This window comes from Neopelma chrysocephalum, unplaced genomic scaffold (assembly GCF_003984885.1).
Source record: "Neopelma chrysocephalum unplaced genomic scaffold, ASM398488v2 Primary Assembly neopelma1_71, whole genome shotgun sequence".
NCBI lineage: Eukaryota > Metazoa > Chordata > Aves > Passeriformes > Pipridae > Neopelma > Neopelma chrysocephalum.
Genome location: NW_020897731.1, coordinates 6454960 through 6466446, shown reverse-complemented (window position 1 = coordinate 6466446; position 11487 = coordinate 6454960). Strand labels below are relative to the sequence as shown.

General features: G+C 38.5%; 1 protein-coding gene across 1 annotated transcript; it reads left to right on the top strand.

Annotated features, from left to right (window-relative positions):
• The first annotated feature begins 8807 nt into the window (after positions 1 to 8807).
• FGFBP1 (fibroblast growth factor binding protein 1) lies at positions 8808 to 11269 on the top strand. The gene is made up of 2 exons (XM_027686559.1): positions 8808 to 8916; positions 10185 to 11269. The coding sequence occupies exon 2, from the start codon at positions 10209 to 10211 to the stop codon at positions 10923 to 10925; it is 717 nt and encodes a 238-aa protein (XP_027542360.1). The 5' UTR covers positions 8808 to 8916; positions 10185 to 10208; the 3' UTR covers positions 10926 to 11269.
• Positions 11270 to 11487: the final 218 nt, after the last annotated feature.

Below are 11487 nucleotides of genomic sequence, written 5' to 3'. Positions count from 1 at the left end.
CAGCCTTCATCCCTGTTCCAAACCAGCAGGTTAGTTAACCAGGTTTTAGGTCCTCTTTACCCACGTATGGGAGAAAAATCCCTAAATTCCCTGATGGCAAGAAGTAGGACAGAGATATGAGATTCCTCTACGGGCACAGAGTAACAAATAGAATTAAAAATGAGTAAAAGGTTCATGTGATATGAAAGGGAAAAGCAGTAATTTAAACTAGAATTGGAATTCTAATGCTGCACCATCAACGGCGACATTCTGATGTGCTGCTTTGCACCTGTTTTCAGAAAATGGACTTCTGGCTCAACAGGGCTGAATACTTCTAAAATAGTCCAAAATACTTGAAATATTGCTAGTTGTCTGCAAACCCATTCAAAAAAAATGTTAGTACCTAGTGTTTAGGATTATTAATTTGTTGTTTGTTAATTATCTCCACATGGGGGAGCTGTAGAGTTAGAAATGATCCAAGTAAAAACACTTCAGAGACATAGTATCTTCTCTTTGTTAACTAAGCAACCACCAAATTTATCATAAATGCTGAGGTATGTGCATCCTTTCAGCTTTTGCTAACCATAACAAGTTGCACTGGAAAGATGGATCAGGAAACTTTTTTACTTTGGTAATGGCTTCTATTCACTATATAACTGAACCTACTGAGTTCAGTAAAATGAAAATGGCAAATAAGATTTGTCCATTCCTTTTGTCCTTTCTCTGTGCTTTCATAGACTTGTGTCAGATGTAGAAAAGCTGGGAGCTGCCAACCCACACAGCAGAAATGCAGACCTTTACAGTCATTCTTCTGAACTGCTGAGCTTTCAACAGGAGTTTTCATGGCCCCTTCCAGATGTGAGCTCTGGAGCCCTACAGCCTGTACTATGTTTCAAGGATAACCCAAAGGTCATGGAGGATAAACTTTGTGGCTAATCCAGTCAGTGGATAGGTCAGGCTAGGGTGGCTGATGTGACTTTTGGGGGCATAGCCTGTGTTACCCCAAGAACACTTTTTCCAGTAGCTGAAACAGTTTCTGAAAAAGTAGTAATCTAACTCGGCAAAATAGTTGTCCCAGCTGTGACTGTACCTTCCTGTTGTCTTTGCTGAGGCACCTGCTGTGGTTTAGAGGATGGAGCCAGGGCAATGTCAGTGTAGCTTGGCCAGCAGTACTTTTAGCGACAGGATAGTTCTGAACAGGGACTGAACTCTCTGTTGGTTTCTTTTCATTTGGAATCCACTGAAATAAAAAATCCTGTTAGTTATTTGCAGGATTGAAGTCTCTGTGGTGGGTGATCCCAGACATCAGTGAAGCCACCCTCCAGCCACTCACTCCCTCTCTCCAAGGGGATGGAGGAGAGAACTGGAAGAGAAATGGAGAGAAAAAAATATGGGTAGAGATAAATACATCTTAATAAGTGAAAGGAAAAGGGGGAAAACAACACTAAGTGATGCAAAGGCATTCACTCTACACCTCTCCCAAGCAGGCTGATGCCCAGTCAGTCTCCAAGCTGTGATTATTGTAGAAAGACAACCCCCAGTTTTATTGCTGTGTGCAACATCACACAACATGGAATATCTCTGTGGTCCCTGTGGTCAGCTGGGGTCAGCTGTCCTGGCTGTGTTCCCTCTCAACATCTGGCCCGCCCCCAGCTTACTTTTTGGAGAGGGGGCACAGTGAGAAACAGAGGTAGCCTTCATGCTGTTTAGTGACAGCTAAAACATGGGTATGTTATTAGCACTGTTCCAGTCACAAATTTAAAACACAGCACCATATGGGCAGCTATAAAGACTTAAATCCATCCCAGCCAGACTCAACACAGTCTCCTACATCATAAAGCCCCTGGTTTTCCATTCCTCATTCCTGGTTTCCTTTTCCTGGAACAATTTTTTGATTCCTGTTTCCATTTTCCCACTGTATTTAAAAAGTGTAAATGAAATGAATATTTATCCCATAGCAAGTGCTAGAAACATCTTGCTGTGCATGGAACCAGTGCTAAACCCCACAAAATTACCAGGCATTGATAAACTCACGAGAGTTTATGCAATATATTTTCTTAGTTAGGATGGGTCCACCTATTCTCTCTCCACATGCATAAAGGCACCACTCATTTCAACAAATATACGAATAAACCCACTAATATTAATGACTATAATAGAAAGCAGAAAACTATTCAATGCTTATATTATATTATATTATATTATAATCTGTATGGGCATGCACATGTGTATTTATTGCTACAGCTTAACTTATTTACAAAACAGCCCTAAGCTTTATGGAAAGGATCCTGAGAATAGGCAAAGATCAGAGCTATCACTGATATGTAAAACAGACTTTTGAAAGCCCATGTATTCTGACCAGGACTGCACTAGAGAAAATCTAGAAAGGAAATCTAGGTTGCTTTATTTCTGAAAGTAAAAGGTTCAGATCACATGTGGTTCACAGAAGCACAGATACAACCTCGAAAGAAGTGGTTGGCAGCTCAGAAAGAATGTCTTCCTAATCTCCTACATCTTGGCCTGTGCATGTTCTGTCTTCAACTCCATTCATTATGATTCTGTATCACTCTGCAACCACAGGTTGCGCACCAAGGTGTGGAAGAATTTTATCACTGATCTAGTGAATGTTTGAAATGTTCCACACCATAACCATTCTTTAGTCTTGGTTCCCTTCACTTACGCAGGATCAATTAGTATTTCTGCTGCCTTCACAAGAAGTAATTAAGTAGAGTTCGCAGTGTATACATGAGAAAAAACCTGAAACAAGTGCCTAAGTAATTTCAAATTCCCACTGAGAAAAAAAGAAATATCTTACTTTTGTGAGAAGGTGGATTAGAACTAGAAGAGGGCTGAACCTCATTTCTTACCTTCATCCTCCTGAAGTGACTCTACAAGTAATGCCTTAATACAAAGACATTTTTCTGCTCTTCATCTGAAAAAGCATATGGGAATTTTTCACTGCAATACTTTAATGAGAGATGAGGGATTCACAGCAGCTGAAAGAAGTTTTTGATTGGAGCATTGGGCGCAGTGCTTATGGTAGACTGCACCAAGCTGTAAGACAGTCCCTGGTGTTCCAGCAATACCATCTGATGATTTTGTGTAATGTGTCCAATTCTGTCTTCTCATAGTTATGCATGACTTGCCATTACCCTGAGTAGACTAATGGCAGCCAGTAATTTACAATGGCATCTTTTTGTTATTTTAATCACTTTATTTCTCTAGAAGAGGGCAATCCTTTGTCTGATTGTATTTCTGATTTTCTGGTCAGACAGACAGGCTCTTGCATTGCTCTAAGCTATGAAAATCTTAGCAGACGAAGATGGCAATTAGTCAGTAGTTGTTTGTCTTGGCTACCAAATCAACTTGAGCATGCCCTGAATATACTGAATCTATGGTAATAAATCCAGCAGCCAACCCGCTCAAATAAAACCACAGGACAATGAAATGACTGTTCTTGGGGAATCTTTAGCTGTGCTTGAGGCAGAGAAGTGATTAACTTCCATTAGAGCCAAAAGTAAATGAAAAATATAAAATCAGATTTTGAGGATAAGTTCTTCCTGATATTGGAAAAATCAGTATAAAACACATTTCAGTCTAGTAACCCTCCATTTCATGTTATTTTTCTTGTAAGATTTTTTCTTTATATATATAAAATACAGCCTTTCTATTCTATGAAAGATAAATCCTACAAAAGAAGAAAAAACAGGTGGTTTTTAATCTATCAAATCTCATCTCTTACTTTGTAATCCTGTAGCATTATCAGATGCAAATATAAAGTGACCAAAATCTTAGGATCTGCTTAGATTTGGATATGTTTGTCACCAACTCTTGTATCGTAACAATCATTTTTATTATGACATCAGCATTTAACATCCTATACAGAAGAGGGTAATCATGTTTAATTAGTAATGGCAATTATTTATACTTTTTTGAATTGCTTCAGAGTTGAGGCAAATTTTCTTTAAGGGTGGCCTAATATACTTTCAAAATACAATTAAGGGAGAGAAGACATTGCAAATTTCCTACCCTTACTGAATTCAGAAGGCCTCCTCCTGCCAAGGCAAAACACTCTATGTATTGGCATCAAAATTTTCTGTCTCCTGTATGTATGTGTTTTTTTTCCTCTGTATTACCTCATTAAACAAGAGGGATTTCCTTTTTCTAATGGTCATATTCCATCATTGGCTTTGATCTCCTTGGGTTAATTAAAACCACTTATATTTTTCTGAAAACACCTCTGTCCTTGTCTACAGAGATAAAGCTCTGCAGGTCTGAAAACAAACTCTCCTTTTTCCAACTCCACGTGACAGTGTGTTCAGTAGGCAGCAAGGGAATAGATTAACAACTGCTGACTGCCACACATGAGCTGGGAGTCAAGAGGGTCAGACCTCTGCTGAACAGAAACTACACCCTGGCAGTAATGAATTTCAGGATATTTTAATCAAAATGTTCCCAACATAATGCAACAAGTAAATGAAGAAACACTGCAAGCAAAAACTACTGACTTCATAGATGAGGAAGGGAATCAGTAATACTAGAGTTGCAAGTGATGGATAAAACTATTAGGCTGTCGGTTTCACTCATAGATAACCACTGTATGAAGCACCAGTGTTCAATTCATTAGTGTTTCAGGAATTTAGTTCTTAAATGCAAATGCAAACCTCTGCATGGAGTAGAGTTTAATTGTTATAATATAATTTCCTTACTATTTAGTCTTGTAAAATTCTCTTTTTTATTAGTTTAAAATTAATATACAGCAGTCATATGGTGTCTGTTGTTCTGTGATTGACTTACACTTAACATTTGTTTGAATTATCTTGTGTTTGTTAATTTTTTTATTGATATCAGCTTTCACTTGGACACTGTTCTAACAAATTCAGTTGTCAGTTTTGGTCACTTTATGAAATAAATGGACACTGTTAAAGACTCAATGGAGAGAATCTGGTGCCTTTTTTTTTTCTTTCATATTTGTTTAACTAATATATATTTAACCCCAGGCCCGAAGTAACTGAAAGTTGTTAACTGATGAGTTTTCTTCAGCTTCTTTCAAATAATTGTGCCTCCATGTAGAATAGTTAATAAGCAGATCTCAGTGCACTGAAACCATCACCACATTTTAAATTAACTGTACTCTTTCAGAAAAATGCCAGTAGGTTATGGAACATTCTTCTGAAGTGTTGAGCATAGGCAGTGAGATAACTAACTGTGTGATAACTATTTTGTTGCTATGTAAAAGGGTTTCAGCACTTAAGGCTGTTGGCTGACTGTCTTGTAAATCCTAGACTTACAGAATCAAAAAGGAAATCAAGTTACAAAAAGGAAATCAGTTCCTTGACTGAAGCTTGTTTACTTAAGAATGGAAATGTAGTGCCTTTCTACTTTAATAACGAAACAGCTCTCCATAGATTTGACTTTGGCAAATTAGCCATCCACATTTGCCATTCATTGTGTGGATCAAATTGTCTTTTAATGAATTATCTGCACTGTTTGTTTTGTGGCAAAACTATGCCTGCAATTTACAGCAAACAGCATTTCAACCCAGCAAAGTGCACAGCTAAGGAGAATTTTAAAATGTGCATGACAGAAAGAAAAAAAAAATACGTTCTTGGAAATCATATTACAAACAGGCTTTTGCAGCAATTTTTTGTTGGCAATTAGGTGCTAATTAAGTACCTAAGAAATGGACCTCCTACTTTAATTTTGTGTACTTTCTTTCCAGGATGACATTTAAAGAAGGTGACTGTTCTGATCAACTAATAGGACAACTCCCAGCGGGATTTTTGGGGTACAAAATGCGCTATATGCCCAGGTAGGTGAAAGGCATTCACAAAACATCAGTTCATGTCTAATGAAAACAAAAAACCCTCAAAAATATATTCTGGGAGCATAACAGTAAAACTTCCTGATGTTCAGACCAACCTCCATAGACTGAGACTGTATTTTATGCACCTAAATACATAAATCTTAGTTTGCTGAGGTTTTGAAATCATCTAAGCAGGTTAGGCAAGAGTTCCAGCTGGCTCAAGATAGATCATCTCAAAGATGTAAGCGCCCATATCAACAAACTCTTGACTGCAGAATTCTCTACAGGAGTTTCTGCATGCTAAAGACAGGAAGAGCCACATGTGCCCAGTTCGCCATAACCTCAGGGAGGAAGCACCAAAGCAGCAGAAAGCAGATCTTCACTTGTGCAGCCTTTTCTCTCCCTGTCCTCCCCCATTTTTATGAAGTAAGAAGACTAGGATATGTACTGTCAACAACGGGGCAGCTGAACTGAGATTAACATTAAAACTTGTTTTGCTCATCAAAGCTGTCAAAATAGGCAATTTTGGAAGCAATGAGTGGTGGAGGGCTTAAATATTTTCAATACATTGTGATTGGTTTCACCAATAAATGGCATTTTGTGAACACCAACAAAAAATCATTGCAGCATCACCTACAAGAGAATTCCCTTTCCAGGTGAAGAACCACTGTCATCTCCTAGTAAATATCTCTGACAAAGTCTATGACAGAGCTGGGACAGGAACACATAATTCGTTCCTGTAAATTTTGTGCTTGGTCCCATTTCCCATGGTTCCTTACATACTTTTAACCTTCCTCTCTTACCTATTTGGAGACATTGTTCAGCTGTAGTAGGAAGATGTGTTGTGGTTTGGTTAGGTTTTTGGCTTTGGCTCTGAGACCAGGTTGCTCAGGCTTCTACAGCTGAACCAATACCCTAATCTGCCACACAAAAATCAATTTAAAGTATATTTACACAGGCAATCAGGGACGATAAAACCATACCTAAATTAGTACCAGAACATGAGGTTAGCATAACCCTTTGGCTTTATGGTGTCCCCAGAGTAATTAGCCCTGCTGAGAGGCTCATTAACTACAGCACAGAGCCAGACTAATACAGCTGCACAGTTTTGAGGATCCCTGCTAAATACTAAATACTCCAGATGATACTGTGTATATATGTGATGTTAGTTTAGTATTCCTGAGCAAGTAACTCGCTTACTTCTCTCTCACATTGCTCTCGTTCTCTGATTCTCTTCCAACCTGACACATTGTTAAACATTTTCTGATCAAGTCGTCCTCGCCCCCATTCATTAGCCCTTGCCAGTGTTAACCACAAATCTGTCACATTTAGCAGACTTTTGCAAACAGTTTCATAGTAACTCCTGCCAACCAAAGATACACAAGGCAGCAGATCTGGTGCCTGAACTCCATTAAAAAAGCATCAAAGATAGCTGCACATACATAAATTAGGAGATAGTCCTGATACACAGATCAGACCATTCATATTTCAAATAAATGCACATTTCTGTCCTACAGTCATTGAAGAATTGCACTGTTCTTCCTTTTTTTGCTTCTTTTTTTTTTTTTTTTTAACAGAAAGTTAACAGTCTCCTTGTCACCAAATCGGTCCAGACAATGCTGTGTCTATAGCTTTGTCCCTTTGTCTAATTCCATTTATATCAGATAGGAAAGAGCCAAAGAGGAATACCTGCCTATATCTTACACTAATTTCTACTTCTCTCTGGTCTTGCATCCCTCTTTAATTCTTGTATTTCCAAAGTTTATGTAACAAATGCCTCAGGTTTCTTCAGCAAAACCATCTGAAGCAGCCAAGCTACAAAGCCACCAGCTGCTCTATCCATTCTTTGAGGAATGCCTATTCCCAGCTCTGAATGTGTTTCTATATTTGCCTAATGCTTGTTGTTTTACTCTCATCTTCTTTTTCAGGTTAATATGCATTAAATGTGGTCCCATAATGAAATCTCATGATGTAACACACTTCTTTACACACACAAAAGCTGGCAGAGAGGAAGGAGTGTAGATCAGTGCTGTGCAACTGAACTCAGCTCTTAGACCTCTCAGTCACTAATTCTGCAGGAGTTTGAATTTGGTTCTGAGTTTCATGCTTTTGACCATTTCACCATAAATGACCATCTCACCATCTCACCATCCTAAATGCAGAATGATAGAATCCTAAAATGGTTTGGGTTGGAAAGGACCTTAAATATCATCTAGCTGCAATCCCCCTACCATGGAGAGAGGGCCTTCCACTAGACCAGGTTGCTCAGAATCCTGTCCAGCCTGCTCTTGAACACTTCTGTGGATGAGAAGTCTACAACCTCTCAGGGCAGCCTCTCCCAGTGTCTCACCAGCCTCATCATAAAAAGAAATTTCTTCCTTACATCTCATCCAGCCTTACACTCTTTCAGTTTAAAGCCATCACCCCCTGTCCTACCATTACACACCCTTGTAAAAAGTCCCTCTCTGGCTCTCTTGTAATCCCCATTTAGGTACTCAAAGGTTGCTGTAAAATCTCACTGGAGCCTTCTCTTCTCCAGGCTGAATGGTCTGCACCAGCCTGGAGAGGTACTCCAGCCCTTGACTTAGTGGCCTGCTCTGGACTCATATTACTTACTATTCGAATAGTTACTTTGGTTTTTTTAAGTACTTCATTACATTTTGGAAGGTGACTTTGAAATGCTTTGTGGAGTGGTTCTCACTATCATTATCAAATTCTGCTAAACGAAATGGTAGTGCAACTTGTTGAGGGCGTTGCAGGAAACATCCCTCAATAGCAGGTAACAGCTCTTTCAGAGAAGCTGGTAGAGTTCTTATTGTTGTTCATGAGGCGAGAAGGACTTGGCTAAAGTAACACCTAAATTACACAAGCACACCTTGTCACCCACCATAGCCAGGCTTTTTTTTTTCTTATGCTAAGAATGAGAACTGGCCCTTTTCCAAGGAGGTGTGTCAGAGGTAAGTGAACATGGCACTGAAGTATCCTATTGTGTTGTAATAGTCTGACTGGAGACTTGAAGGTGTGTCTCTGCCTTTATAAAAACCGAGCCGCTTTTACAACGAGCTCCAGCTCTTTTGAAAGAGGTGAGTTGCATCAGGATTGCACTTGGGAATCCTCAAGCCCCGTGCAAGGTATGTCTTTCAGTTATCTTACTCTTTGCACTGTTCCGCTTGCAATAGAATATTACTGTCAAATCTTCATTCATTTTAATGTTATTAGTTGCTGTATTGGCAACAGAGCCGTTAATACTACATGAGGTTCTCTAAAGAGGGTTTTATGGAGTGAAAATTTGTGTATAGTATAAGGTTTGAAGCAAGTCAAGTCAAAAATATGTGAAAGTAGGACCTGCTCACATATTCTGAAACCTGTGTGTTCTACATTCTAAATTTATGCTACCAAAGATATTTGCAGATAACTGAATGTTGAAACAGATTCCTTATTAATGTGACTGCACAAGAATTTCTGCTTTCCAACATGAAAACTTGGTTAAAGAAATTACTATGATGGGAACATCTGAAAAATACATTTAGTGATTTAATCATCTAAATATCTGATTTAAACCCTGCTCTGATCCTGAAAGCTGCTTCATAAAAAGAAACACCAATGGAAATAAATGTGTCCTGTGCAGATGTAGAAATCAGCTTGATAATAAGTTGCTCACTAGCTACATTTCAAAACTGAAGCTGCATATTTATCACTTGAATTTGGTAGCTTTAGACACAGTCCAGTACCCTACATGTATCTTCAAAAGCAAAAAGGTAGTTCTGTTTGTTTAGCAGTCAAAGGGGCAAAGAATGCGTCAATAGTTACTTTTTGATGTCTGGAAAGACTACCATAATTTATTTCAACAGAAAACTGAAATATCATCATAACCAGTGAATTACAATGATTTTCAGGATGCCTACAAAATAGTTTTCCTCAATTTGAACCAAATGGTTTCCTTTCTGTCTGGCACATTTTTGAAGCATAGCCAGAGGTCAAAATCACTTATGGGACATTTTACAAAATGGGAGATTGTGGAAACAAATTTAATTGTTGTAACTTAAGATATCTGAGATTGACAAATCCCAGGTTCATATTCCTTTGCTGACTACAATAGAGATTTTAATTAAGGTACCTCAGTTACTGGGCAGCAGCATGTCCTGACAGTGACTCTTCTGTTCCCCATTGTATAAATAATTAAGTAACTGGAAGTTACTCCGCAGCCATTTACAAAGATAATTCATAGTGCTTCTAGAAACCAGATATTATTTACACAAAGGAGAGATCATTTTGCCAATAACATCACTTTAATAGGTATCAAAGAGTAGTGCAATGCCATGTCTGAAAAACTTCAACTGTCAAATGGAGTCTAGCATTAACTGAAAATGTTTTATGTTTTTATTTGTTTGTTTTGAAGGCAGATAACATCAAAACAGAGACCATGAGGATCAAGAGCTTTGGACTACTTTGTGTGTTGATGCTGGTCTCCCAGATGCTGCTAGCCAATTGTGAAAGACAGAGGGAAAGAAAAAAGGGAACACAAGGCATAAAAGATGGTGGAAAAACCCCAACTGAATCTACCCAAGGAAATGAAAAAGTGCAGAAGTCAAAAGGAGGAAAATCATCTCCTAGAGGCAAGTTTGAAACCAAAGAGAATGCTGAGTGCACCTGGGCAGTGGCAGACATGAATGCTGCTACTGTGCATGTGGAGTGCAAGCAGGGTGACAGCAAGTTCTGGTGTGAATTCTCTGGAGACCCTTCCAGCTGTGCACAGTATGCAGCAAACCAGAAAACCTACTGGAAACAAGTCTCCCGATCCCTAAAGAAGCAGAAGCAGATCTGTCAAGACCCCAAAAGTGTACTAAAATCTAAAGTATGCAGGAAAGGCCCACAAAGTGCTCACCTCAGGCTGACCCGCTCAAGCCTACTAACAGCAGTGGGTGCTGACAAAGGAAACACAAAGCATCACGAGCAAGAAGTTGTTCAGAATCCAGTAGCTGCCTCTGTGTCTGAAAAAACACTAGAACAGAGTCCTCAAGACTGTGTTGAAGATGTAGATTACATTGACCAGAGAAAGGTGGCTGAGGAATACTGTCCAGAAAGTTTGCTTTCTTTCTGCAACTTTTTTATCACAATGGTGCAAGACAAACGATGCTGAGGAGGTGTTTCTAAAGCTCTGTATCGTGAAAGTCCAGTCTCATCTAAGTTACTGCAAACTATTCCAGATTTTATTCTCATGTTATATAGTGTATATAAGAAAAAAGGAATATATTTTTCTGATTTTGTATATACACAACAGACTACACTTAAAATAAATGAAGATGTTATAAACTTCATTTGCCCATAGATTGCTACACAGGTATCACCAATGGATGTTACGTACTCTATGCAGAAGTGTGTGAGTTGTCTCCTTGGCCCTCTTTGAGCTGTGCTAGTCAAAGTGATGCATTCATTGCTATGCACTTCTTGGTTACGTACAATGTTTTTGACCTAAAAATTATTAAGAAAAATAAACTTCAAAACACATTAAAAATATGATATCTCTCTGTGTTTAAGTGCTGAAAGTGTTGAAAATGCTAAACTTTTCTTAAAGAATGATCTTTCATAGTACTTATCTAGTGAAGTGTTGCTTATGAAGCAGTTTTAAAAATACTTTTGCAGCTTTGCAGACTTCAGCTTTTGATTGAGAGCTACATTATTGTTACATTTTCATCATTAAA